This window comes from Cryptomeria japonica, chromosome 1, assembly GCF_030272615.1.
Source record: "Cryptomeria japonica chromosome 1, Sugi_1.0, whole genome shotgun sequence".
In the NCBI taxonomy this organism is placed as follows: Eukaryota; Viridiplantae; Streptophyta; class Pinopsida; order Cupressales; family Cupressaceae; genus Cryptomeria; species Cryptomeria japonica.
This window is the reverse complement of record NC_081405.1, coordinates 637931445-637959056: the sequence shown is the minus strand read 5'-3', so window position 1 is coordinate 637959056 and position 27612 is coordinate 637931445. Positions and strand designations below refer to the sequence as shown.

Sequence of the window (27612 nt, the reverse complement as noted above, 5' to 3'; positions counted from 1 at the left end):
CAACAAGAAATGGATCGAAATAACCCATCATATTCCTCGTCAAATTCAAATGATGTCGAAATATTTGTCAACAATCCTAGGATGCAAAAGAAAATGAACAAGTTCTTGAGTAAAGTGTCTAGATTGTTTCCCGACAAGTATAGAAGAAAGCTTGAAGCTGCTACAAACTCAAATGATCAAACTAATGTACAAACGCAACATTAAGTTGGTAATCTTTTGAGTTTTGAAACTCATCCAGATGAAACAGATGCACAAGAGGTTCTAATCTCATTATATGAGAAGCATATCTCTAAATCTTTGAGTGTGAATGTTCCACCAAATTCAACCTTTGACACAATTAAAAATCCATTGTACAACACTACAACATTTCTACAAGATCAAATAGCAATGGTGAAAACATTGGCAAAGGCAATGTATCCAAAGACATCACAAGTTCCTCAAAATGGATCACAATCACAAACACAAGAACAATTTATAACTGGAATTCCAAATATCACTGAGGTCCAAACCAATCCAATGATACAACAAAGTTCTTATGTGCACTCAAATTAAGTACATGCGACAAATACGCATTCACAGATGACACAAAATTTGTCAACATGACCTTCAATTATGGCAACAAAAAGAACAAATAGTGACACACAACCGCAACAAATATTACAACAATTGAAAAATGCACAACAGGGACCATTGAACGTGCAAACGCATAATGCACAACAACAATATTATACTCAACAACAAACAATAGTGCCTTCTATGCCACTATAAGTAAATACAAACTTGCAACAACAACAATCATTTGGACAAACTTCACAACAAGTAAATGCAAGTGCCATTCCGCATGTAAAAGTCAAACAACCTAAAGCACATAAGCAAAGCTTTTTGAAATTAATGGGGTTCACATCAGGACAACAACAAATGGCACAGAATCAACAAATTCTGGTCCAAAGTCAACAACATAATTATCAAAAAGAAGTGGTGCCTCAATATGTGCAACAAGGGCAAACGAGCTATTACATGCCCCAGCAACAATAACAACAACAACAACAACGGGCAAATGTACATTACCAACCACAAATGCAATTTAGACAACCCAAAATGCAATATCAACCACAGATGCAGATGGAAATTCTATCTCAATTGGCACAACAAAATACTCTGTACCAAAGCATGTTAGTGCCTCAACAACATGAGCAATATCAAAATGAATATATGCCAGAGACGTCGAAGACAGTGATTTTTGAACTTCAACAATCATTTGGGGGTATTGTGTATTGACAAAGAGGACATCCAGAGATGAATGATGAACCTCCAAAGCCTTCGCAATCTGATGTGTTTGCGCACCAAATTGAAAAGATGTAACGACAAATAGAGATATTACAAACCAAAAGTACAAAGAAGTTATAGATAGAGCAGGACTTATTTCCTAATCCATTTGATAGAAGTTTGTACATGCCTCCCTTCCCTAACCACTTTGAAGCACCGAATTTTGAGAAATACAAGGGAAAGGGTAATCTGAAAGATCACATTCGATATTTTTACACAGCATACACTGAAGTGAATTGTGATGAGACGTATTTGATGCGTCTTTTCCTACGCATTCTCATAGGACAAGCCATGGATTGGTATGCGCATTTGCCAATAAATATAAAATCTTGGAATGAATTGGCCAAGAAATTTATTTATCATTTTGCATTTAACATCGACGATGAGATAACAATGTCAGATTTATGTAATACAAAGAAAAAACCAAACAAGCCTTTGATGACCTTTTTACAAAGATGGCGGAGCTTGGTCAGTCAATGTTCTCTTGATATACTTGAAGAACAACAAGTTAACTTGTTCATTCAAAATCTAGTACCAAAAATGATGTATGAGCTAAAATTAAAAGGTCTAAGCTCTATTGACAAGCTCATTAAAAAGGGAATGAACATTGACTCGTTGCCAAAGGGGTGATTAAGATCAACAAATATAACAATAATGCAAACAACTCGGGTGACAAGAATAAGTTTTGGTCCAAGAACAAGAATTTCACTAATGATGGTGTAGTCAGCGCGAGGATAATAAGCACAAATCAATCTAAATTCGTTATAAAAGGATTAAGTGCTTCGGCCCCTCAACAAGTTCCACAGACATAGAAACAAATGAGTAACGTTATCCAACAACCACAAAATCAACAGTGTAATCAACAACAACAATTCCGGCAACAAGGTCAGCAATGTAAACCTTTTAAATCAAGAGATGGGTCTTCTCGTCAATTTACGCCATTGGGAGAGCCTATTGAATCAGTAATGAAACAATTGATCCAAGTAAATTTCATCAAGTTGTCAGACATCAAAGAGGAACCACCAGTAAAGCCACATTGGTGGAATGATAATGCAGATTGTGAATATCATCGGTCTAAGTGACATAAAACTACGTCATGTTTTCAACTAAAATACCTTATTCAAGATTTGCTCGATCAAGGAGTGATTAAGGTAGATTCATCCACCAGAACTTCTACCGTTGATCATACAATTTTCAATACTCCCTTACTGGATCATGACAAGGGACAATCGTCCTCTTCAAATTCAAATAAAAAAGGCAATCTGAATTATACCAGTGCAAGTCACAACGTCATTAATTGCTTATGTGTGTCAGATGAGTATGTGTCAACCATAAGAATAAAAGAACAAGATTCCTCATGTGCAATGACCACTCGCCGATCCAAAATAGTCTTAAAAGGAACACCTTCCAATCCTCCTAAACCAACCTCAACAAGCCATTACAATCTCCTTGACCATTTGGGAAAAACAACTACACAAATTTTGATCCTTGAGTTGTTAAAAATGTCTCCCATGCATCGCGTTGTCCTAGACAAAACCCTGACTGAGCCAATGGTACCTACTTATATTGATGTTGACCAATTTCAAGCTAGGATAGGACACCTTGCTACTTCCAAGCATGTTGCCTTTTCGAACAAAGATATACCTTGTGATAAAACCCATCATAACAATCCCCTCCATCTCAAAGTGTTCGTCCATAATTGCAAAATCAGACAAGTTTTGATAGACGGTGGAGCAGGCCTGAATATATCCACTATGAGAGTCATAATTGGCCTTGGTTACTTTGAAAATGGCATAGATCCTTCAAAGAAGATAACAATAAATTCCTATGATGATGTTGAACACCCATCCAAAGGAGTGATTTATCTTGCCTATAAGAGTGGGTCCAACAACAGAAAATACTTTGCTACAAGTGCTAGATCTAGATCTCCCTTATAACATGATTCTAGGTCATCCATGGATTCATGCAATGAAAATGGTTCATTCGATCTATCACCAGTGTCTAAAATATTTATACAATTGAACCGAGATAACAATTCCTATAGATCCTAATCCATTTCAATTTTGTGCTAACCTAAATGATACTCTACAACAGCAAGTGTCAGTAAATAGAGTGACATCCTCGCCTAATTATGTGGATCCCAATGCATTGTTAGAATCTGTCAAGGGTAAGATGAAAATACAAAATCAAGGTTGTGGAGAATATTCAATGTCCCAAACATTCCTTATTGGCAAGTTGTCTATGTCACCAAAATCACATGGAAAACCACATTTGTTGCAAAAGAAATCTAAAACAATCACCCAATATCAACCCCCCACCACATTCACAAAGTGGGGTGAGCTAAAAAAAGAAAGTTTGGATCATGACATATCAAGATGGCTCTATAAAGATGAAGCAGATACAATAGATACTCCACCTATCAAACTGCCAGTAGAACAATATGGCAAAGGATTTACCATAATGCAAAAGAAGGGATATGATGGATGTAGTGGTTTGGGACTTGACAAAAAAGGAAGATTGGAGCCTATCATCCTTGAGATGCAACATACAACTTTGGGTTTAGGTTTTGTACCATTGTGAATTGGAACCTCATCCACCAGAGTGACTGCGTGTGAAAAAGTGTGAGATTTTGATAATGAAACGACACCTGAGGACACCCAACCTGAAACTGAATCTAATGACTGGAGTGGGATTGTTACTCCTCCAGTTCCTATGCCTTAAACAATGTCTTCATTGACCCTGACGATTTGCTTATGCAAGATAAACATGGCATTCCTCCTCTCATCAAAACATGTCCTAAATCTTGGATAGAATCATTTTTGGAATCCAAGCACTAAATCTGACACGAGCAGTTTAGATAGTGATGCCACTGACATTTATGTCCTCTCTATCTCACCTTTCCTTAAAACCGATGATGACATGCCCCTCACATACCCACAGCTTATCCAATGGAACCAATAAGGACCACTTCAGTTAGATTGCTTTGAGAATGACGAGGCAATAGCGAAATTCCTTGAGCTTAGAGAAGGTGTACCGCAAGGTGATCACAAGGTTGGATTTTCTATTGATTTAGATTTCATAGCATATTTTGGGGAGTCAACTCCGTCTTCCAATCACAAAATTGAAAAAGAAAATAAAAAAGAAAAAAATCAAAAGAATAGGTCTTCGAGTGAAAACCACAAGGCACCCTCTGACCACAAAAAGAGTAAAAACAAATGATGTACCTCCATTTGAAAATCTCTTTGAGGCGCCCAAAGGTGGAAGATTGGAGATATCCCCGTCAGGTCAAGACAAATCAATACTGCTTGTGCAAATGACCGAAGAAATAAATTTGGGTACACCTAATAACCCTAAGGTCATTCATTTTGCTCCTTCCTTATCAGAACAAGAAAGAATAGACTTCGTCAACTTTTTCCTTGAGAAGCAGATTATTTTTGAATTGTCTAATGCAAATATGCCCAGCCTTGATCCAAAACTAGTCCTTCATCATCTGCCACTGAAACAAAGTGCAAAGCCTGTCAAACAAAAACTGAGAAAAATGCATCCACAAGTGACCCTACTAGTCAAAGCAGAACTCATGAAATTGCTAGATGTGGGTTTTATAAGACCAATTGACTACGCAGAGTGGATTTCAAATTTAGTGCCAGTCAACAAAGCAATTGGGGGCATCAGAATCTGCACCGATTTTAGGGATTTAAACAGAGTGTGCCCTAAAGATGACTTTCCTCTACCAAATATTGACATCATAATAGATATGACAACTGGATATGAGATGTTGTCATTAATGGATGGCTTCTCCGAATATAACCAAATCTGAATTGCTCCCTAAGACCATCATAATAATACATTCACATGTGCTTGGGGCACCTACTGCTGGAATGTGATGCCTTTTGGCCTAAAAAATGCAAGAGTGACTTATCAACGAGCCATGACAATAATATTTCATGATTTTATGCATACACTAATGGAGGACTATGTGGATGACTTGTTGCGCAAATCAGTTACTAGAGATAGACATCTTGGTATTCTTGGCATGATTTTTGATAGAATGGAAGAATATAAACTTAGGTTGAAACCAAAAAATGTGTGTTTGGTGTTACATTTGGCAAATTATTAGGCTACATCATTTTTCACAGAGACATTGAAGTGGATCTCGCAAAAGTGAAAGCAATTATGGATATGCCTCCACCTACAAATCTTCGTCAACTAAGAAGTCTTCAGGGAAAATTACAATCAATCCAGTGATTTATAGCTCAATTGGTAGACAAGTGTCACCCCTTCCAACATCTGTTGCACAAAGGAGTAGCCTTCAAATGGACTAAGCAGTGTCAACAGGCATTCCAAGCTCTCAAAGATTATCTCTTGTCACCACATGTATTAATGCCTCTGATAGAAGGAAAGCCTTTCGTTTTATACATCTTTGCAACTAATGTAGCGTTGGGAGCTCTCTTGGCCCAACAAGATGAAGAAGGTAAAGAGAGGGCGATCTATTACATCAGTCGGACACTAGTTGGTTATGAATTGAACTACTCTACCATTGAAAGAGCCTGTCTTAGTAGTTGTTTTTGCAATTCATAAGCTCTGACATTACATGTTAAATCATAAGATAATGCTAGTAGCAAAGATTGACCCACTGAAATATTTGCTTAGCAAAGCAGCCCTTACAAGTCGACTAGAAAAATGGCTTATGATCTTGAGCAAGTTTGATATTGAATACACTAAAAGAAAAGCAATAAAAGGACAAGTTATAGCTGATCAGCTCGCAGATGTACCTATCCAAGATGACCATCCTATGTTGACTGATTTCTCAGATGAAATAGTCTTTGTTGTCACTCCTAATGAAAGACAATTGTATTTTGATGAATCCCACATAAGATTTGGCTCAAGGGTAGGAATATTATTTGTAACCCCTCAAGGTGATGCTATTCCAAAGTCTTATCGGATCACTTTTGATTGCACCAATAACATTGCAGAGTATGAGGCTTTGGCTACCGGACTTAGAATAGTGATTCAATGGCATATTACACATCTGCAGGTCTATGGCGATTCTCAACTTGTCATTCGGCAAGTGAATGATGACTATGACACAAAAGATGAGAAACTTGTCCCCTATAAACAGATGGTTGAATTCTTCAAGACAAAGTTCACTGTCATCCAGTTTAATCAAGTTCCCCGAATCCATAACAAACCAGCAATTGTCATGGCAACTATTGCTTCCATATTAGATGTGCCTCATAATATGGACAGATGTGAGTTTCTGGTGGAACAATTGTTGATACCTTCTTTTGAGATCTCATCGTCGGATCTAGTGTGTACTTGTTGGTCCTAATTCCATGTGGTATCATGATATTTATGACTATCTAAGATCCCAAACTATACCACCAAACCTTTCCTCCAACCAATGTCAATCCTTTATATGACAAGCTACCAAATACGTCATCATCGGTGATACCCTTTACCGTCGCTCTTTTGACCATACCCTCCTCAGGTGTTTGGATTCTGACGAAGCACAAACGGCTTTATACGAATTTCATGATGGTATATGCGGGGGCCATTTCAATGGTCTTAGCTCAACTAAAAAGTTGGTTAAAGTTGAATATTACTGGTCGACAATGGAAAAGGAGGCCCATGAATTTGTAAGAAGTGTTACAAATGCCAAATGCATGGAGATTACATTCACGCGCCAACACAAGAGCTTCAACCTAATCTATCTCCATGGCCCTTTTCTCAATGGGGGTTGGACCTCATTGGTAAGATCCATCAAACATCAACAAATGAACATAAAATCATTATAACTGCAACAGAATACTTCACAAAATGGATTGAGGCTATACTTATGACCTATATCACTTGCACACGGATTTCCAAATTCATTATGAACTATATCATATGCCAATATGGGGTCCCTCTTGCTATAGTCATAGATAATGGTCATCCGTTCAAGAACAAAGATGTCAAAGAACTTTGTGAGAAGTTTCATATTCACCACCGCTTCTCAACTCCATATTATCCACAGAGTAATGGCCAAGTTGAGGCATCCAATAAAACAATCATCAAGATACTCAAAAAGGTTATCAATGACGATGGCTGAGACTGGCATGTGCAGTTAAATCCAAGTTTATGGGCCTATCGTACTTCTATTTGCACCCCTACTGGCTCAACACCTTACTCCTTGGTGTATGGTGTGGAAGTTATTCTTCCTTTGGAGGTTGAGATTCCATCATTGTGAGTCTCTCTACAGCACCTAATAGATGATGAAGCATACAGAGTGTCCAGGTTACATCAGCTTCAAATGTTAGATGAAAGGCGTCAGACAGCTCTGACACATTTGCAAGCATATCAAAACCATCTTCGTCTCACCTATAACAAGAAAGTCAAAGGGCGACACTTCAAAATGGGAGACTTGGTCTTGAAAGCTAACACTAAGAATTCACCTTAGATTATCAAGGGAAAAATTGAACCTGATTGGGTTGGGCCTTTCGTTGTCACTATAGCATATGGCTGAGGTGCATATTAGCTCGCAACCCCAGAGGGAAAACCACTATCATATCCAATGAACAGCATGCACCTCCAGAAATATTATACATAAGCTTCTTTCTGCAATTATTCAACATGATCCTGAAAAAATGACAAAAAAAAATTGACAAATAAAAAATGATTAAAAAAATGACAAAAAATAGTAAAGAAAAATCATTCGCCCTCTACTGAAAACCTGGCAAACAGGCACTTTGGGCAAGTATCGTGGTGAAAACCTGGCAAACAGGCGCCATGTGTAGCAAGGTCATTCCTTCGTCATCTATCTTGATTCTATTTGTACATAACACAATGCTTTAACACGCCTATCCATTCCGCTAGTGTCCCTGTCCAAGCTTGTGATTGGTCAGCATCAAATGTTTCTTCTTGTCGATTGCCAATCCCTGTACATATGTTTTATGTCCTGGTCATTGTACATATTTTGGACCTCAATTGGGGAGCAAATCCCTTGTCATGATGGATTGATGGAGTTATCATTGTGAATAGCTTGGAAGCTACAGCATGTACATAGCTTCTAAAGTCCTGCAAAAAAAAAACTAAAAATTTATTAAAAAATGTCCTGAAATAATCCAAAAAAAACATTCAAAAAATGTCTTGAAATAATCCAAAAAACATCGAAAAATGTCCTAAAATAATCTAAAAACATTTGTAAAATCTCCAAGAAAATGCACCAAAAAATTTTTTTTTTTAAAAACCTAAAACTTGGAAAACAATCAAAATAAAAAATTAATCATTTTCATTTCATCAATAAATTGTCTCTTTTGTACATAGACGGACATTTGAGCGGACATCGAATAGATAACGCAATAAAACATTGCGCTTAACAAATCACACATTAACAGATGAACTTTTCAATCAACCAAACATTCAAATTGGTCAACTTATCTTATCAATCAATCAATATCAATATCAATGTCATTGGTCTTTTGTCAACATTATCATGGGTCTTATACAGGATATGGTATACTCGAAACCAAACTATATCTTGTCTTAGACGGTGTACTACATTCCTCGAAACCAAGCAGCATGATCGTCCTATTATCAAACAAACATTATCACTTTGACAACAAAGATCAAAATGGTTGTTTGACTTGTTTGGATTTGTGAATCTTATTTTTCATTGATTTATCTTTGATCATGTTCCTATGCTATTCGATGATGTCACTGAGTGATTTAGGGTGACTGGGATGGCTCATGGTTTTTCTTGTTTTTCATTTTCTATTTGTGGAGTGTTTCATAAAATTCTAGGGCAAGTATGTCTTGGGTGTTTGCGTTGGCACGTTCCCCTTGTGGTTGTCGCATATACCTCGACCTTTGACACATGTAATGTCTTAGGATGGTTGAACCATTCCTTGTCTGCAATGTGTATGTTTTATGCAAAGGGAATGCATTATCGCCTTGACCTCATGTCATGGTGCGTCGCATCTGTTTTTGCTATTTCAATCCCAATTTAATTAAATAATCTTTATTATTTAATTAAATTCAATTTCATTTTTCTCATAATTGAATAATTTCTTTAAATTGTTTAATTAGCTAATTATTTCATCATAATTAAATAAATTTCTATTTATTTAATAAAATCTTAATTATCTTCTTCCAAAAATCAAGAATGAAAACAAATCTTTATTTATTTTTATTTAATACATCATAAATTAAATAAATCTTTATTTATTTTTATTTAATCCATGATAAATTAAATAAATCCTTATTTATTTAATAAAATCTTAATTATCTTTCTCCTAATTTTTTAAAAAATGGAAACAAACCATTATTTGTTTTTATTTTAATTAGTTTAATTTATAATTATCCTTATCCAAATTCAAAAATGGCAATAAATCATTATCCAATTTAAATCAATTATTTTCTCATATTCTCCCAATTTTTCAAAATGGAAAGTATGTCATCGTCTCTAGTCAGCTTCTGATTTTCTTGATTTATCTTCTTGGAAAATATCTCATTAATCTCAATTTAAAATTCAAAAAAGGAGACATGCTCAGTCAAAAGCCGCTTTATGCCATCTTTTTGAATTCATCTTGATTCTCCAATCATGTTCTATAAATTCATCAATCTTTTCCATAATCTAGACCACAAATTTTTGAATATCTTTGCAATTATGTTGTCAGACTTTCATCAAGGTGCACAATCTATTGAGAGAGACATCTGACTTGCATTTGAAGAGAAAGAAAAACAATGGAAGCGAGGCGAACAAATTGAGACTAGGTTTGCATAAAGGTTTTAGTTTCAATTCTTGTTTGCACTTTCATTGATTGTCATTAAGGTTAATTTGTTTAAATTAAGCTTTCGTGGTAGCTTAGATAGATTCTGATTTCCCCTTTTTACATGACAATATCAATTATTTCCATCTAATTAAATTTTCAAACATGAAGTCTAATAATCTTTATAATAGCTTCCCTGTGCTTGAAAAATAATTACTCTTCTTCATGTGGAATAATTATCTTCCTATCATAAAAAAATATTCAATAATGAAATTTTAATATTGAACCATTTGATTTCCAAGAACCATTTCATGAAGTTATAGAGAACTACAAATTTTTCAACAAACTACTTTTATAATAACTTCTATAGACTTGATGGTACAATCAAAAAGATCTACCCACTATCAAGGCCCAAGACATGGATCCTCAATTCCCAAAAAAGAGTCACCAATAATTGTTAATCCTAAAGAGCTCCAAAGATTTCATCTTTAATAGTTTTGGTGAAGTTAATTTGAACCTATGTAATAATTGTTGTTGGTCTTGAAAAGTTCCAGAGCCTCCATCTTTAATACTTTTAATGAAATTGTTTTGAACCAAAAATTGTTAGTGATCTTAAAGAGCTCTGAGGGCTCCCTCTTCTTCATCTTTAATAGTTTTGGTGAAGTTAATTTGAACCTATGTAATTGTTGTTGTTGGTCTTGAAAAGTTCCAGAGCCTCCATCTTTCATAATTTTAATGAAATTGTTTTGAACCAAAAATTGTTGGTGATCTTGAAGAGCTCGAAGGGCTCCCTGCTCCCTCTTCAATGCTGGTATGTTAATTATTTTTTATTAACGATAAAAATTGGGTTTAACAAGGTTGTTATAACTAAAGGAAGGATTCACATCAATGAACAAGTTATTGAGTTAAAATCTTAAAATTTGCCCACTCTATCTTAATCTCACACATGCGCAACACTCAAGGTCAAAATACTAACAAGAGATTCTATGGAAGAAGCAATTTTCAAACTTAACCCGATTAAATTCTTTGGCATTCGCACCCCAACCCCTTCCTCTACTTTGTGATGGTGGACATTTTCAAGAAAATGCATGTGATGTGTAACCATTTGCTTGCCTCGATGTAATGAATTCCAAGGATGGAGTTAGCTGGCAAATCTAAAACATGAATCAATTTTAGGTTGCTGAAACAAAGAACATCAATGTCAGTGTAGAAGAAGAAGAACAAGAACAAATAATTTTAATGTCCACAAGACTTAACAAAGTCTACAGGACAGCACATTAGATCTAGTCGATTTCTACAAATCTGCTCGCTTTCTATGTAAAATGCTAATAAGTGGCCCCAACCTCTCGACAAAATCCTCGCTGAAAAAATCATATGAAGATCCCGCAGTCAAGAAGTTATTATACTTGTCCCTAACATCCTTGAAGGCGTCGCACTCTAAAATGAAGTGTTTTTCGGTTTCAACATTCCCAGATGTGCAAAAAATACACACTCTTTCCTCCCAAGTTTCTTTTGGTCTTTTCCAGCAACCAATTTCACTACGGAGCCGATGAGAGTTAGTTCTTAATTGAGCAATAATACACTTAGCTTTTCACGAAATATTAGCCCTTATATAAGTTTTTTGATGATGATCATAAGCAGGATTGAACTCCGTGATATAATATTTTTTCTTTCTCGCTAACTCTTTACCCCGAGCCCGCTTGTGAAACTTATCCATAACAAAAGCCTTTATCTCTTTACTATTTGTGGGGCACGAATTCAGGTAGATATTCCATTTACTCAACCATTTGATGTTTTGTTGCATCCAAGTCTTATTTCTTTTGCACAAGGTGTCATTGAAAACAGCTTTAGACAATCTTCCTTCCTCCATTTGCCCAATTCTTTTGAGATAACTAATGAGACGAACCATAGCAATAGCTTCAATAGGAGCAGCCCCAGTTTCACTCAACATAATATCATAAGGAACTGTATTTTTAATCTTGAACTTACTTGTCATCAAGTGCTTTTGGATTTGCTCGATCTGCTTCCACTGTGAACCTGAAGTGCTACTGGCCCATAATTTACAACCATAGAGAAAAACTGGAAGAACTAAAATCCCAAGAAAGAGTTTGGGAGGCCTTCCAATCTCAAGCTCCGCTTCTCTACATTTGTTCTAAAGAGCATACCAAGCTTTCCAACCACCTAGGATTCTCTTCTTTCTGCAACAATACCAATTTAGATTTTTGTTGAAGTCAATCCCAAGATATTTATAGTTTGAAACTTCTTTAAGAATGTTGCCTTCAAAGTAAAACTTATGCTGGTTTCGTTTCCTCTTATTAGAAAAAAACCATGATTTTTGTCTTGCTGATATTGACTTGCATCCCGACCGTTCTGCAAAAGTGCTCCAAAGCATACAAATGTTCTTGCAAACCAAAAGTTGTTTTAGCAATAAGAATGAGGTCATCCGCATAAAGCAAAAGTTTTATCACAAACTCACCCAGACGAACACCATCACCATCTTAAGAGTTTAACCACTCTTCCAACTTGTCAATGTATAAACCAAACAACGTAGGAGATAACGGACACCCTTGCTTGACCCTGATATCACTTCTAAAGCTTTCGGAGAGACCATCAGAGGTTCTGATTTTGACTTTAACCTCCTCATAGAGCATATGAACAGTTGCTCTAAGATGAATGCGAATCCCAAGTTCTTCCATTCTTTTCCGAAGTTTAACCCTAGGAACCGTGTCAAAAGCCTTTTTGAAATCAACAAAACAGCAAAAGATCCCTTCTTTCTCTTCCCATCTTTTTTCAATTAAATGTATCAAAGTGATACCATGATCAACTGTGGAATGCTTAAGGTCTGAAACCAGCTTGCCCTTTTGCACACTTACCATTCTCTTCCGCCCACTTGCTAATTCTATTCTCTATCATGCTGCCAAATAACTTTGCAAACAAAGGGTTAATCATAATGGTCATGTAATTAGAGGGATTATTGACACCCCCGCTCTTAAAAAGAGGAATGGCAAGACTAGTAGTCCAATCTTTGGGAAAACCCTGTTGTATGATGTTAAAAAATTTCATAATATGTGGTGCCAAAGATTTCAAACCCCACTTCAAATATTTCGTTTGAAAATCAACCAAGTCTTTTCCTTTTCCAACACCCAACTTTTTAATACCCATTTCAATTTCCTGCTTTGTAAAAATATATGAATTAGTGTTGAAAATAGGAGGCGATTCCACCCCAAAGTCCTGCTCGTAAAGTTGTTTAGCATAATCAAACCATTGTTTAGTTGTAATATTGTTTTTTGTTTGTTTTTTCTTGAATTGCAGCTCCTTCCAAAAAAACTTGGGGTTATTTTTACTAAGGAAAATTAACTATTTGTGCCTTGTGAGCACAAAATCGGTTTTTTTCTGCTCGTAAACCTTTATGTTGATCTCTTTCTTGTGTGGATCTCCCAAATTCCTCCTTGCAATTTTACATTCTTTGTCAAACCAAGCATTTACCGGAAAGCAATTTGTTTCAATTTTTTTATTCTTGGCCCTTTTACACTCCGCCAATGCACTATGGATTAGATTTGAGAGTTCATGTGGCCCTTTTACACTCCACCAATGCACTATGGATTAGATTTGTGAGTTCATGGCTATGGAGACCATGGAACCGGATTCTCACCTTCCCAACAAGTCCCTCAAGCGCAACCTTGAAAATATTGCTGAAAATATTGCAGTTGTTTTGGGTGAAAAGAATTTTGCCTTTATTTGAAGAATGTTGAGTACACTGAGTTCTCACCTCTTGACTCTTTTGATCTGCCCATGAAAAGCTTAAATAGATCGGCCTATGGTCAGATTTAAAGTCCCAAAGTTGTTTACCGACTATCATTACATCCATTTTCTCACATAGGCTATGAGAACAAATTGCATAATCCACAACACTTGCCCCATTGTAGGTGTTACAAGTGAAATTATCAGATTTTGCCCATCTGATTACACCGTTGCAGATGATTAAATCAAAAGCACCACAAATAGTGAGTAATTCTTCCCCAAAGTGATTGTAGCTTTTGTCTTCAGAAACTCTTGTCTACTGATGGTCTTTGACTTTCGTGAGCCATAAAGGATTGCAATCTTCTTTACTACAAAGCATGCAAGCTTGCTCACTTGCAATCCTAGCATTAAAATCTCCTACAAGGAACATCTCGCCTTGCTGAGCATAAATTGCAATATCTTTTTTCAAGGTAGCGAAGGGATCTTTGTGGTCCAAACCATAGTTTTTGTATGTTTTTTAGACTAGTGGGGCAAAATAACACGCTACAATCCTAATGAAGTTTCTATTTTCAGAAATTTTGAACCATAAAAATTGTTTGTTTACGTCTTCTCTTCCTGGTTGAATTAGACGACCTTCTCTTTCTTTCACTAAAACCATTATACCTCCATGACCTTTGTCATTTCTTGTTGCCTTGGTTCCAAACCGCCATCTTCGAATAACCCTTAAACAAAGGGGTCATACACCCTTCGTGCTCATGTGTCTCAGTGAGACAAATGGTGTCTCTCCCCTCCGCAATATGCCCTAACCCAGGTCCACGTCTCCACGGATAACCTCTATAGTTCCAACAAACCAAACTCAAGGAATCCTGGGTAGGCGTTGATTGCTATTCATATTGACATGTAAGACCCAAAATTGGGTCTTCGACCACATTTGCCCATGATGACCTTGCACCTCTCTCTACTCTCTGCTAAGAAATTTGTTGCTATAACTTTGTTGCCAACTTGCTGTCCTGTTTTAGAATGAGGAGCAAAACATGCAATAACAGCTTTGCCCTTGTATAACCATGCCCTTTTCCCTTCATCTCTTGCTGCTCTAACTTTTGCGAATTCTTCTCTTTTGTCCTCTTGTTGCCTAACAGTTAAATCTTCATCAAGGAAGAAACGAGAACCCCTCAAAAGTTGTTTTTGTTTAAAAGATTATGCTTGTCACGTACATCAAATAAGATGACTTTTATGGGCCTAACTCTATCATCACAAATCTTGCCCACCCTACATGCTTGACAAATTTTACCTTGCCACCTCACCATGTCTCTAAGGAAATCACTTGAAAGATCAAGAGTGCGCTCCATTTCCCCATACTCTTTCAAGCCTTTAATAATTAAGTTGGGTTCTCTACCTTGCCTTTCTTGGGTCTGTGTTTTGGGTGCCTTTGGGAGACTTCCCTTTGTCTCTTCATTCATTGTTTGATAGTTCGCCTAATGATGTGATTTCCCTTCAAATTGCGAGGCTTTACATTTTATCACCTCTTTGCCTCTGTTTTCTTCTGCTAATACTTCCATAAATTGCCAAGCATCTTTCATCTCTTGTCATTCTTGTTTGCCTACTGAGAGAGTCTCTTGTAGCATTGCTAATTGCTACTTGCTCCTTTAAAAATTTATTATTGTGTCAAAGAGTGATTTGTTGTTGTTACTACATGTACTTTATGTTCCCAAATCTGCTCTTTGACTTCCAAGATCTCCAATCTCCTCTTGGCCCTTAACAATTCTTGCACATATAAACTAGATGACCAAGTGAGAGGAGTGGAAGTGGGACTATCTATGCCAGAATCATCCAAATTTTGCCTAGCTTTAGACCCACTTTTGCCACCTACCTGCATTGGGGATTTGAATGAGCTGCACTTGTGACTGAGGCCCATCTTAATCGCTTTTTGTGAAAAACAATTTCTGGACTGTTCCCATTTTAAATGTGCTACCCTACGTTTTAGAATGCCTCGAAACTATTTAACATTTACCCAAACCCATTTTCCGTTTTTAACTGAAGATGCAATCTTAACCTTGCCAAAAAGATTGGTTTCCACACAGGCATGAGCTTCTTGTCCATTTTCGAAATAAGAGTTTGCTTGTGTTTCCAGTTTTAATGAAAGAAAAGGGAAAATCAGACAAAAGACAGCAACGGAGAATACCTGTCAGCAGCCAAAAGCAGAAAAAACCCAGAAAAAGAAGAGACTGGAGCCCACCGAGAGGGGAGGGGCCCTTCCAAAGCCAGCCGGACCCACAGAATGCCGCAACAAGCCCCACAAAAGAAACCACTGGCCGACAAAACTCTCTGAAAGTGTTCCGCAACCACTGTGTATTCCTGCCCTCGTATCAAATGAATGCTTTCATAAGGAACAAAAAATGCTTTAATTACATTTTCTGAAATGTTTTTCTTGCAGTTTCTAAAGCAAAAACAATAAAGATTTAAAGATCTCTAGTTATATTTCTTTTCGTTTAGATCTAGTTCTTACACTTGGCCTGACAGAGTACAAAGGTCCACAAATCCTCGCAGAAAGTACCCAAAAAATCAATGTCAATAGGTATTGTGTATCAATAGAAATGGTTGATTGGAATATCAATGTCAATGTATCAATAGGAATGGATGATTTGAGAGCATCGATTGAAGTCCCAAGCAATAAGACTTAACAATAATTCCCAATTACCTTGGTAAATGGGAGAGAGCGAGTATCCTGTGCATGAAACGAAAGTTGAAACTGGCCTTCGACACATAGTTCAGTGAGACCATAGATGCCCACTTTTCTAAGGATTTGTATAATAATACAGAAGCTAAGCCTCCTTTCAAAACATTATTGAAACTCACTTCCTCAATACTCATCTTCCAGTACTGTGTATCCACTGAGTTCTATACATTCGATATCCATTATCCCAACCCTACCTTCCAATTCATCCCTGATTCAACCTCTTCAAGATACCCATAAATGCAAAACAGACATCTTTGCATCTTCCACATAATGCTACCCAGATCTTCACTTTAAAAAAATGTTATTTTACCTCTGCCTAATGTAGTTCAAGGTTATATGGGCACTCCTCAGTCAGGATTTCCCAAGCTTCAGAAGTTATTTAGTGGTAGGAGTTGCACCACCGGGATGTTCAACCTTCGTGGAAAAGTGCATTCATATAGGTATCAGAAACCTATACTACCCACAGTAAAAATAGAATGATCTCTACAAATTATCAAATAACTAAGAGGAGGTTAGAATTGTTGATATTTAGGCAACTACTTGATGCTGCCAAGTGTGTTGGAATAGGCAACATATAAATTGCATAGACAATATTGGAATGGCTCAATCAGTACGTTTCCCCTTAGGGTAAGCCACTTGAGGAGCAACATTTTATTTAAAAGCACATACTGTCTTTATATCACTGCAACAAAATCAAGCAAATTTGTATGTTTCTCCTTTCCAACTAGTGCAGAAGATCAGTGCACGTAAAACTTTTTTTCTGAATTCTCTCCTCTCACAATTTGTGATTTCTACTTAATTAAAGTTGTTCTAGAGGCTTTGAAAAATGTAAACGGGTTTCATGTCATTAATTTTGATATGGGCACCAAAGAATAATGGGCGTCTTTCTCATAAGAAATTGCATTAAGGCCATGAGGACCTCCAGACACAAATGGAAACGCATCTTATAAGGGATAATCTGTGCAATTTTGCAAATAAAATGAATATAACATTCACTTTTCAGATAGTTGAAGTTACCCAGAATGAATATACAACTCTTTCAATGTTTACATCTGAGAGAATGCGTATCTGACTTTTTGATACAAGGATTACTTTCAAGAGACTTTGTAACTTCCCTTTTGAATCTGATTAAATAGCTATATCCAAAGGTTAATCATATGCCACACTAGCAAAACAGTACACCATAAAGGCACTTTAGGATTAAGATTACCATATATGGTGAAAACGGAAACATGATAATGGAGAAAATATATATGTGAATTCCATAGACGAGATAAAAATCTTTTATGAAAGATGAACTCATGAAAATTGTTTGCAAAATGTATCACATGCATACCAAACAGCGGAACATATGAATGGAAACAGAAATATACACAAAACATATCAAATGCAACAATCAATCCGTTGATTAGAAATTAATTACAGAAGAACTCCAAAAATATTGGAATGTAACAGTATCCCAACAGCTGTTAATAATACTGTCACAATCAGTTGGAATAACCATGCTTGTAGTGCTCACGTTTTTATGAGAAGGAGAAATCTCTCTAAATTATACAAGCATTTACTGAAAATACACTTGAAACAAACCCCGCTATTGCCATAGAGTTTCTTCCAAGATAACTTCACTTCTCGCAAATATTTTCTTTCATTCTGAGATGGCATTCATCTACCCCATGACCTTCAACTTGCCATGATCCTACATTTTTAGAGATTTCAGGCTTCTTTAACAGATTGGACTAACAACTTGCAAGGTCATAATGAAAGAACTCAAAAATCACAATTGCAACTCAAGAGTAGTGTCTGCACAAAACAAGGAATGCGCCTATTATGAACCATACAACATTAGGATAGGCATCCAGAATTAAAAAGGAATTTGTAAAATGATCAAACATGAATTGAAGTATGTCTACAGCAACAAACCAATAGTAAAAGTAGAATTGGAACCAAAGTAATGGTCATAATAATTATAAATAAAGATTGCTTTCTAATTGTTTAAGAGATCAGACCTATTCAATTAATTGATATGATGTGTATTTGACAGAAGTATCTACACAAATGATTAAACATGTGTTGAAGCCTGTCTATAGCAACAAACCTGTTGATTGTAACTAGGGGTATAGGGGTTCGGATTGCCTTAAGGCAACATCCAAAACCCCTTTTAGGACCGGGTCCTAAAATAACGTGACCCTATCCTAATTCACAATGCCACGCTAAATACACGCCACTTAAACATTAGCGCCAAAAACCAAGGAGGCCGACTTACAAAGAATAAAAGATGCATATAAGCAAATGACAATTTGCAAGTCAATCACAATCAAGTTCAATTACATCAAAAGGCGATTTAGCTCTGCTGTGCGAACTTATTCAGCTTGGTGCGAAATTGTCCAAGGGGACATAGTAGATCTTGATGCAGGTCATTGAAGCATACAAAGACAGATCTGCTATGTGAAGATCAGATTCAAGCTAAGTATTGTACTTATATTTAGAGGAGAATATATAATCTGACCTATGGGTCTTTCATGCTGGGTTTTTCCTCCTTGGAGGTTTTCCCAGGGTATGCTTGTTTGTCTTCTGTTCTATTTCTGATTTACGTTGGCTTATTAAATACTGTAAATCTGATTACAATCTAGGGCACAATTTAATCTATGTTGGTTTCCTAAAATACTGCAAATCTGATTACAATCTAGGGCACAATTTAATCAATGTTGGTTTACTAAAATACTGCAAATCTGAATACAACCTAGGGCATAATCAATTATATAAATCTGGTTAACATACCTATGGTTTAAAATAACATGGTATCAGAGCTATAGGTGCCATTAACTCCTGATTTTAGCAAATCAATTGTTGCATATAGCTGTTCTTTGTGTTCAGATTAAAGATGTCAGGTTTGAAGGTTGTAGATAGGCTTGAGGGAGCCATTGATTTTGCTGCTTAGAAAGTTCGTATTCTATTGGTCCTTGAAGAAAATGACCTACTGAAATTTGTAGAAGAAGAAAGGCTGTCTCCTCCAAAAGATGCTAAAGAGCTGAAACTATTCAAGAAAGATTCCCTCAAAGCTAGAAGGATCATAATTGAATCCGTCAAGAATCATCTTGTCACTGTCATATCAAAGTTTGTATCTGCCAGAGAAATGATCAAACACTTGGAAGGGATGTATGAAGTCAACAATCTCAGCAGAGCTCTTGCCCTAAGACAGCAACTTCTACACATGAAAATGAAAGGAAAAGACTCAATCATAGCCTACTTCATGAAGATCAATGAACTAAATGACAAGCTAAGCACTCTTGATTGCCAAATCTCAGATAAAGACCTTGTTATGATTGCATTAAATGGTCTACCTGATGAATGGGAACCATTCATTCGTAGTATTGGTGGAAGAGCCGATCGTCCCAACTTTGAACGTCTTCAATCTGATTGCATCGAAGAGGAATCTCGAATTGAGGTAAGACAAAAACTCAAGAACTCTCTCAAAGATAATCATGTTCTCTTATCTAAATCTAGGAAAGGTGGTCATTGGAAGAAAGAGAAGAGAAGCAAAGATTTTAGATCCTCCTCCTATGATCCAAGGGAAAAGTCAAGAGATTCCTCTCACATTTGTTGCTTCAGATGTGACAAATATGGTCACTATGCCAGAGATTGTCAGAATGACCCAAAGAAAAGGGAAGCCAACTTAAATGAAGTTGCCAAACAAAGTAAAGACTACCTTCTTACCTCTGCTCTTTCCAGCAATGTTCCTATGGACAGCAATACGTGGATACTTGACAGTGGTGCCTCCAGACACATCTCAGGATTTCGTGAGCATCTCTCAGATCTGGTTGAAAAAGACACCAATCTTCATGTAGTAATCGGTGATGATGCTCGATACTCGGTAAAAAGTTCTGGCACTACCTCTTTAAAACTAGATTCTGGTATTTCCTTCCAACTCTGTGATATTCTCTTTGTACCTAGTATTAAAAGAAATCTTATTTCCATTTCGGCTTTAGAAGATAAGGGTTTGCAAATAGCATTTTCTGAAGGGAAAGTACTCGCTTGGCCTAAAAAATCTAATTTCAAATCTGCTCGTATTATTGGAAATAGATCTGATAGTTTATATAAGCTTGCAGCTAATCCAATTCAAGCTCTCATTCATGAGACCCCTGAATCATGCGAGCTATGGCATAGAAGATTGGGTCATCTTCACTTTCAAGCTCTTCCCACTCTCGGTAAAATGGTCAAAGGTATGCCTAACCTCAGTTTATCTCATGATGATGCTTGTAAAGGTTGTGCAATGGGTAAAAATGTAAAGAATCCCTTTCATAAAAGCGATTGTAGGGCTAAAGAAAGGTTAGAACTTATCCATTCAGATTTATGTGGTCCTATGTCTGTAGCATCTCCTAGCGGTTTCCTATATTATGTTATCTTCATAGATGATTTCTCTAGGAAAACATGGATCTATTTTCTTATAACTAAAGAGTCTGAAGAAGTCCTAAACAGATTTAAAGAATTCAAAGCCTTAGTTGAAAATACTACGGGAAATCGAATTAAGTGTTTGAGGTCTGACAATGGAGGTGAATACACCTCAGGTAGCTTCTATGACTTTTGTGTCAAAGCAGAAATTAAGAGGAAGTTTTGTGTTCCCTACAACCCTCAGCAAAATGGAGTTGCTGAAAAAAAGAACAGGACCATTGTTTAAGCTGCAAGAGCCATGATACATGATCAGGACTTGCAACCTTTTCTATGGGCAAAAGCATCCAAAACCGCAGTTTATATTCAGAATAGATGTCCTCATCGAGTCCTAAAGGATGTGACACCTGAAGAAGCCTTTTCTGGAATCAAACCAGACATCAGTCACCTAAGAATATTCGGAAGCCCTGTGTATGTTCATGTGCCTAAAGAAAAACGAACCAAGCTGGATCCATCTGGAAAGAAAGGCATCCTAGTAGGATACAGCGAATCTTCCAAAGCCTTCAGGATCTACATTTCAGGTCAAAGGTATGTTGAGGTAAGTAGAGATGTAACTTTTGAAGATATTGCTTTCAAAAGATCTAAAGGTTCATTAACCAACAATAATGATATGGTAATGGAAAATCAAGATTCAATTGTTGATGCTAACCCTGAGTTACAGGAGGAGTCTACTGATCTTCCAAATCAGGAAGTTCAGAATGACTCATCAGAACCCATGCAATCTACCGATATACCTCAGGATATTGTGGTCTGCAAGAAGAGACCACTTTGGGTTAGAAATACGATTCAAGATGCTGAAGGGTTTGCTGCTCCCAGAGGAACCTTCAGAAATAGCAAGAGTGTCCAAAATCACGCCAACTACATTTCTGTGATGTGCAATATAATTGAGTCTGAACCCCACAATATCGGAGAAGCTATGTCCCATCATGCTTGGAAATTAGCCATGGATGAAGAGTATGGGTCTATCATCAAGAATGATGTCTGGGACATTGTACCCAGACCCAAAGGTAAGTCTGTCGTTTCTACTAAATGGTTGTTTAAAATTAAACATAATGCTAATGGTAGTATTGAAAAATATAAAGCTAGGTTTGTAGCACGTGGTTTTTCTCAAAAGGAAGGAATAGATTATGAAGAAACCTTTGCCCCTGTTGCTAGATATACCTCTATTAGGCCTATAATAGCTATTGTTGCAGCCAAAGGTTGGGAACTGCATCAAATGGATGTTAAGACAGCTTTCCTTAATGGTGTCATTGAGGAGGAAGTCTATATCGAGCAACCAGAAGGTTATGTAATCCATAAAAGAGATTCTCATGTTTATAGGTTGAAGAAAGCCTTGTATGGGCTCAAACAGGCTCCTCGCACTTGGTATGAAAGAATTGATAAGTACTTACTAAGTTTAGGGTTTTCCAAGAATGATGCTGATGCTAACATTTACTTGAAAGTTTATAATGATGAGATGCTTATTTTAGTTTTGTATGTAGATGATTTATTTCTCACGAGTGAAAATAAATTAATCATGAGATGTAAAAAGGAATTAGCCTCAGAATTTGAAATGAAGGATTTAGGTCTAATGCATTACTTCCTAGGGTTAGAGGTATGGCAAAGAGCTAATGAAATCTTTCTAAGTCAGGGAAAATACACTATTGATATTTTGAAAAGATTTAGAATGATAGATTGTAAACCTACGTGTACTCCTATGGAATCTAACTTAAAGAAGTTAAGTGTTTCTACAACTGACTCTGATTTTGCAGATCCCTTTGAGTACAGGCAGTTGATTGGCTCCCTGATGTACCTAGTCAATACTAGGCCAGATATCTGTTATGCGGTTAATGCTCTCAGTCAGTTCATGAGCTCACCTAAACATGTTCACCTGGTTGCTGCCAAGCACATTCTAAGATACCTACGTGGCACGATTGGTTATGGGCTGAAGTATTAACTTAATACCCCAATTCTCCTGAAAGGCTACTCAGATTCAGATTGGGCAGGAAGTGTCAAGGACAGGAAAAGCACTTCAGGCATCTGCTTCAACTTGGGCTCCGCAGTAATCTCTTGGGCATGTAGAAAGCAATCTTCGGTAGCATTAAGCACTGCAGAAGCTGAGTACATTGCCACATCTGTTGCATCCAGAGAAGCAGTGTGGCTTCGTAAGCTCCTTGTTGGATTATTTGGTCAAGCCAATGATCCCACCACCATTCATTGTGATAATCAAAGCTGTATAAAGATGTCAGTAAATCCTGTATTTCATGATCGGTCCAAACATGTGGAAACACACTATCATTACATTCGACATATGGTGCAGAGAGGCGCCATTCATCTAAAGTACATTAGCACAGATGAACAGATTGCTGACATCCTTACCAAACCTTTATCCAGAGTGAAGTTCGAGTACTTCAAAGATAGACTTGGTGTCATGGAAAACGGAACCCTGATTGAGAGGGAGCTTCAATCTCAGTGACTATTTGTAGCACTTTGAGTCATTCTTTGCTTGTGTGCAAGAATGAATTACATCCAATCTATGCTTGTGTGCTAGATGGATAATTGTAATAATGTAAAGACCCACTGGTGTATTACACTTTCTATGCTTGTGTGCTAGAACCATCCTATGCTTGTGTGCTAGGTGGAAGATGTAATTCTATGCTTGTGTGCTAGATCCATTCTATGCTTGTGTGCTAGATGGAACTTAAAAGGTTCAGATTATGTATTCTCCTCCTCCCTAGTTAAGAGGGAGTGTTGATTGTAACTAGGGGTATAGGGGTTCGGATTGCCTTGAGGCAACATCCAAAACCCCTTTTAGGACCGGGTCCTAAAATAACGTGACCCTATCCTAATTCACAATGCCACGCTAAATACACGCCACTTAAACATTAGAGCCAAAAACCAAGGAGGCCGACTTACAAAGAATAAAAGATGCATATAAGTAAATGACAATTTGCAAGTCAATCACAATCAAGTTCAATTACATCAAAAGGCGATTTAGCTCTGCTGTGCGAACTTAAGGAAGAGTGCGAACTTATTCAGCTTGGTGCGAAATTGTCCAAGGGGACATAGCAGATCTTGATGCAAGTCATTGAAGCATACAAGGACAGATCTGCTATGTGAAGATCAGATTCAAGCTAAGTATTGTACTTATATTTAGAGGAGAATATATAATCTGACCTGTGGGTCTTTCATGCTGGGTTTTTCCTCCTTGGAGGTTTTCCCAGGGTATGCTTGTTTGTCTTCTGTTCTATTTCTGACTTATGTTGGCTTATTAAATACTGCAAATCTGATTACAATCTAGGGCACAATTTAATCTATGTTGGTTTACTAAAATACTGCAAATCTGAATACAACCTAGGACATAATCAATTATATAAATCTGGTTAACATACCTATGGTTTAAAATAACAAAACCAATGGTAAAAGTTGAATTAAAATTAAAGTAGTGGTCATAATATAAATAAGGATTGCTTTCTACTTTTTTGCCTTCAAATCGGACTAGTTACAAAACTGTTTAGCCTCCTATTTTTACACTTTTTCACACTTGCAAATAGACTCTAAAAGGTGATTCAATGAATATAAATGACTAAATATTACTTGTATAAATAGAAATGTAGGGCAAAGTTTCCACTTGCCAATTTAGAATAAATTTCAAGTGTAGATCATAAGACACACTGCAACCTTTGGTGTAACAACAATGCCAAAAAAATGCCTAGATTGATCCTTCTGATACATTCCTCTCAATTTCACAGATCATTCTTCCCATGCACAGGTTTAGCTTCTCATCAATTGCAAGTTCAATAACCATTGTCTCTGTTGTAGCTAGTACTGAAGAAGCGGTGCAGTAATATAGCAATAAAAGTGATAGAAATATCATTAACAAAAGAAATCAAGTTAAAATAAAACTAAATAGAAAGTATTACCTTTCGGCATCAACTAATGCAAAATCGATATCATATCAACATACCCACCTATCACATGGAATTAAACTTGATTAGCAACAACCTCCAAGAACGAAAATGAAAACTTTTATAACTTATACTGATGTATTTCAACTTCAAAATCAACCAATTCAATTTACGATGGAAAAACCAACTACATAAAAGTAAAAGCATATTGTCTATATTTTAATAATCAATCAATCTAAACGTACAAAAGAAAAACTTCCAAATTGTCTATTTTAAAAAAATTTGGAGCAAATTTGTCACAGCAAGTTGCTTCGCACTCTTTTTCGTTTCAATTTTTGATGTAAATGAAAATCTAATTTATATGAATATTGGCAAAAGCCAACCACAGTCCAACAAAAACTGAAGTCATGACTTAGAGATTTGTAACAGGAGATAAATTTCAAAGTAAAAAAAGCTCTAAAAACAAGGAAATATGGAGATGAACTGGTGACATACTTGAATTAGTGTAGTTGTTGGGAAGTATGGGATTTGACCTCAGAAGCTCCACAATACTTGCTAAAGAAGAAGCTCCTGAAGCTACTTCAACCATATTCTTAACTGTCTCCTCCATTGACTTGAACTCAGCATGAAATTCAGTGCCAAGCAACAGAGTCGAGAAGCTCTCATCCAAAATAACACTAGCCCACTGTATCACTGAAACCAAGGAAGGCACCCACCTAGAAACATTAACTGCAGGAAAATCCAAAGGTCCTGTCAAGTGGCAAGATGAGTACACTGCCAACCATTTTAATAGGTACCTGACCAGCTTTAAAACCTCCCTGTTGTCAATCCGCTCAATAACCCATCCCAATACATTTTCATCAACTGATGCTGATACCACAAAATGGAAACAGAAATCAGTGGTTGAAAACCTGTCAAAAGCAGTGGCTACTAGCAGAGCAGTCTGCTGAAAGGCAAAATCAGATCTTTTGTGTTCCTCCATTTCCATTGCCTTCAATGCTTGCTGCTTCCGTTCCTTTCGAAAGGAGCTCATGGTGTTATCATCTTTTGAAGGACAGAGAAAATAGCTTAGAATGAGCAGAAAATCGGATGGTTGAATATCAGTCATTCTTTCCAGCATGAGACATAGCATGTCACTCCGTTTTGCTTCCTTCAGTTTCTCAACCAGGTGGATGTGTAGACACAAGCTGGTCGGTAAAGAAAGCCCAAGGAGGAGCGTCAAGTGCCTCCACAACCTCAGCTCCACACAAAATCTAACCATTTCCTTAACAAGTTCCCGCCCCAGATAAGGCCCCACCTTCTCTAGCAAATTAAGGGTGTTCTCTGACTTATTAGTTTTCCCTTCGATCTGCTCCTGCACCATGTTAAGAAAGGGGTTTATGAGAGAAGAGAACGTTTTGGGGGTTAAATTAGCCGGGGTAGTAAAAAGGAGATTCCTCAACGTCTCTGATTCTGCACAAATTAGCCGTTCGTCTTTATCATAGGTTTTCCAGGTAGAAAGTCTCCTCAAAGGTTTATCTGCATCTGTGACTGTGGCTGTGGCTTTTTCGTCGAAGAGGCTCTGGAGGATGGCATCCCCATTGAGAGTGAGAGAACATTTTGAGGTACCCTCTACCTCTTCTGCGGCTGCCTTTCTTACAACATCTAGCAGAGTAACCATCATTCAACTGTAAATGGAGATACTATGAAGTCCTGGTTATAAACCCTCTGGAGCTATTCTCGCCCCTAAACAGCTTGATTATACCGATTTTCACTTAAAACCACAAATTGCTGCGTATGGCACTGTTCAATTAGAAATCCTTTGATCCTATTTTCAGCCTAGCCATACAAAATTGCTGCTAAAATCAATGTACAATCCAGCGCTTTTCAGTATAAAAGTTTACCGCCAAACATCTGCATCAAACATTTATGAAGAACTCTCAGTTTTTTCATATGATAGAAGGAGAGGGAAAAACAGAAGTAAATGAAACCCCAAGAACCCCCAAAAAAACTGCGAACTTTAGATAGAGAATCATTGTTATAGACTAATTTCATATCTTTCCATTAGCAAAGTACACCCCAGGATTCCAATTGGATTATGACTAACACAGCATTGCTCCGCCTCTGGTTTCGCATGTGGACTACAATTTATATATCATGAGTGCATTGAATATTGTTCGGCCCAAATCCAAAAATATGACCGCACACAGAAACCTACACCCCCACAGAAAATAAACAAATCTCCACACAAAAAAAAGCATTGCACATAAATATATTCTTCTGTCAAAACTAAACAAAACAAAGGAGGCAAGCAAAACTGTACACTCTTTTATTTTCTGAGTGTTATGCCCTTGTGCTGCAATCTAGCACTCAACAACCCCAAAAAATCCGGCATATTGTAAAACACAAACAAATACACCGAAGAAGAAGAGAAGACTGCAAACCCTAACAAGAATTCTTGCTAAGCCCTAAATAAGGGTTGAATTTCATACAATGAGTATAATTATTGCAGTTGTCTCTGGATGATTAGACATTTTTTAATTAATTCATCTATAAAGTTCAAATTCATTAAAGATATATATTAATTAAGGGACTAAGAACAATTAATAAATCATCTTAAATTTCAATAATAGAAATAAATTGATAATAAGAGTAAGTAATTGTGTATGGGACTTGTCTTACTTTTCTTTATAATCTTAGTATATTTTTAAATTGCCTCTAGTGTGATTTGATGTTATATTTGAAT

General features: G+C 36.8%; 1 protein-coding gene across 5 annotated transcripts; it reads right to left on the bottom strand.

Moving 5' to 3' along the window:
- Nucleotides 1-17935: 17935 nt before the first annotated feature.
- LOC131042439 (uncharacterized) lies at nucleotides 17936-27391 on the bottom strand. 5 transcript variants are annotated; one of them, XM_057975709.2, is made up of 4 exons: nucleotides 26974-27390; nucleotides 25383-26780; nucleotides 24903-24950; nucleotides 17936-18354 (listed from the first exon to the last, which is right to left on the bottom strand). In XM_057975709.2, the coding sequence occupies exons 2-3, from the start codon at nucleotides 26548-26550 to the stop codon at nucleotides 24916-24918; spliced, it is 1203 nt and encodes a 400-aa protein (XP_057831692.1). In that variant the 5' UTR covers nucleotides 26551-26780; nucleotides 26974-27390; the 3' UTR covers nucleotides 17936-18354; nucleotides 24903-24915. The 5 variants fall into 5 exon arrangements, with proteins under 5 accessions (XP_057831692.1, XP_057831693.1, XP_057831696.1 ...); XM_057975710.2 differs by having other exon boundaries at nucleotides 27190-27390; XM_057975713.2 differs by having other exon boundaries at nucleotides 17936-18250; nucleotides 25383-27391.
- Between the last annotated feature and the right edge of the window lie 221 nt (nucleotides 27392-27612).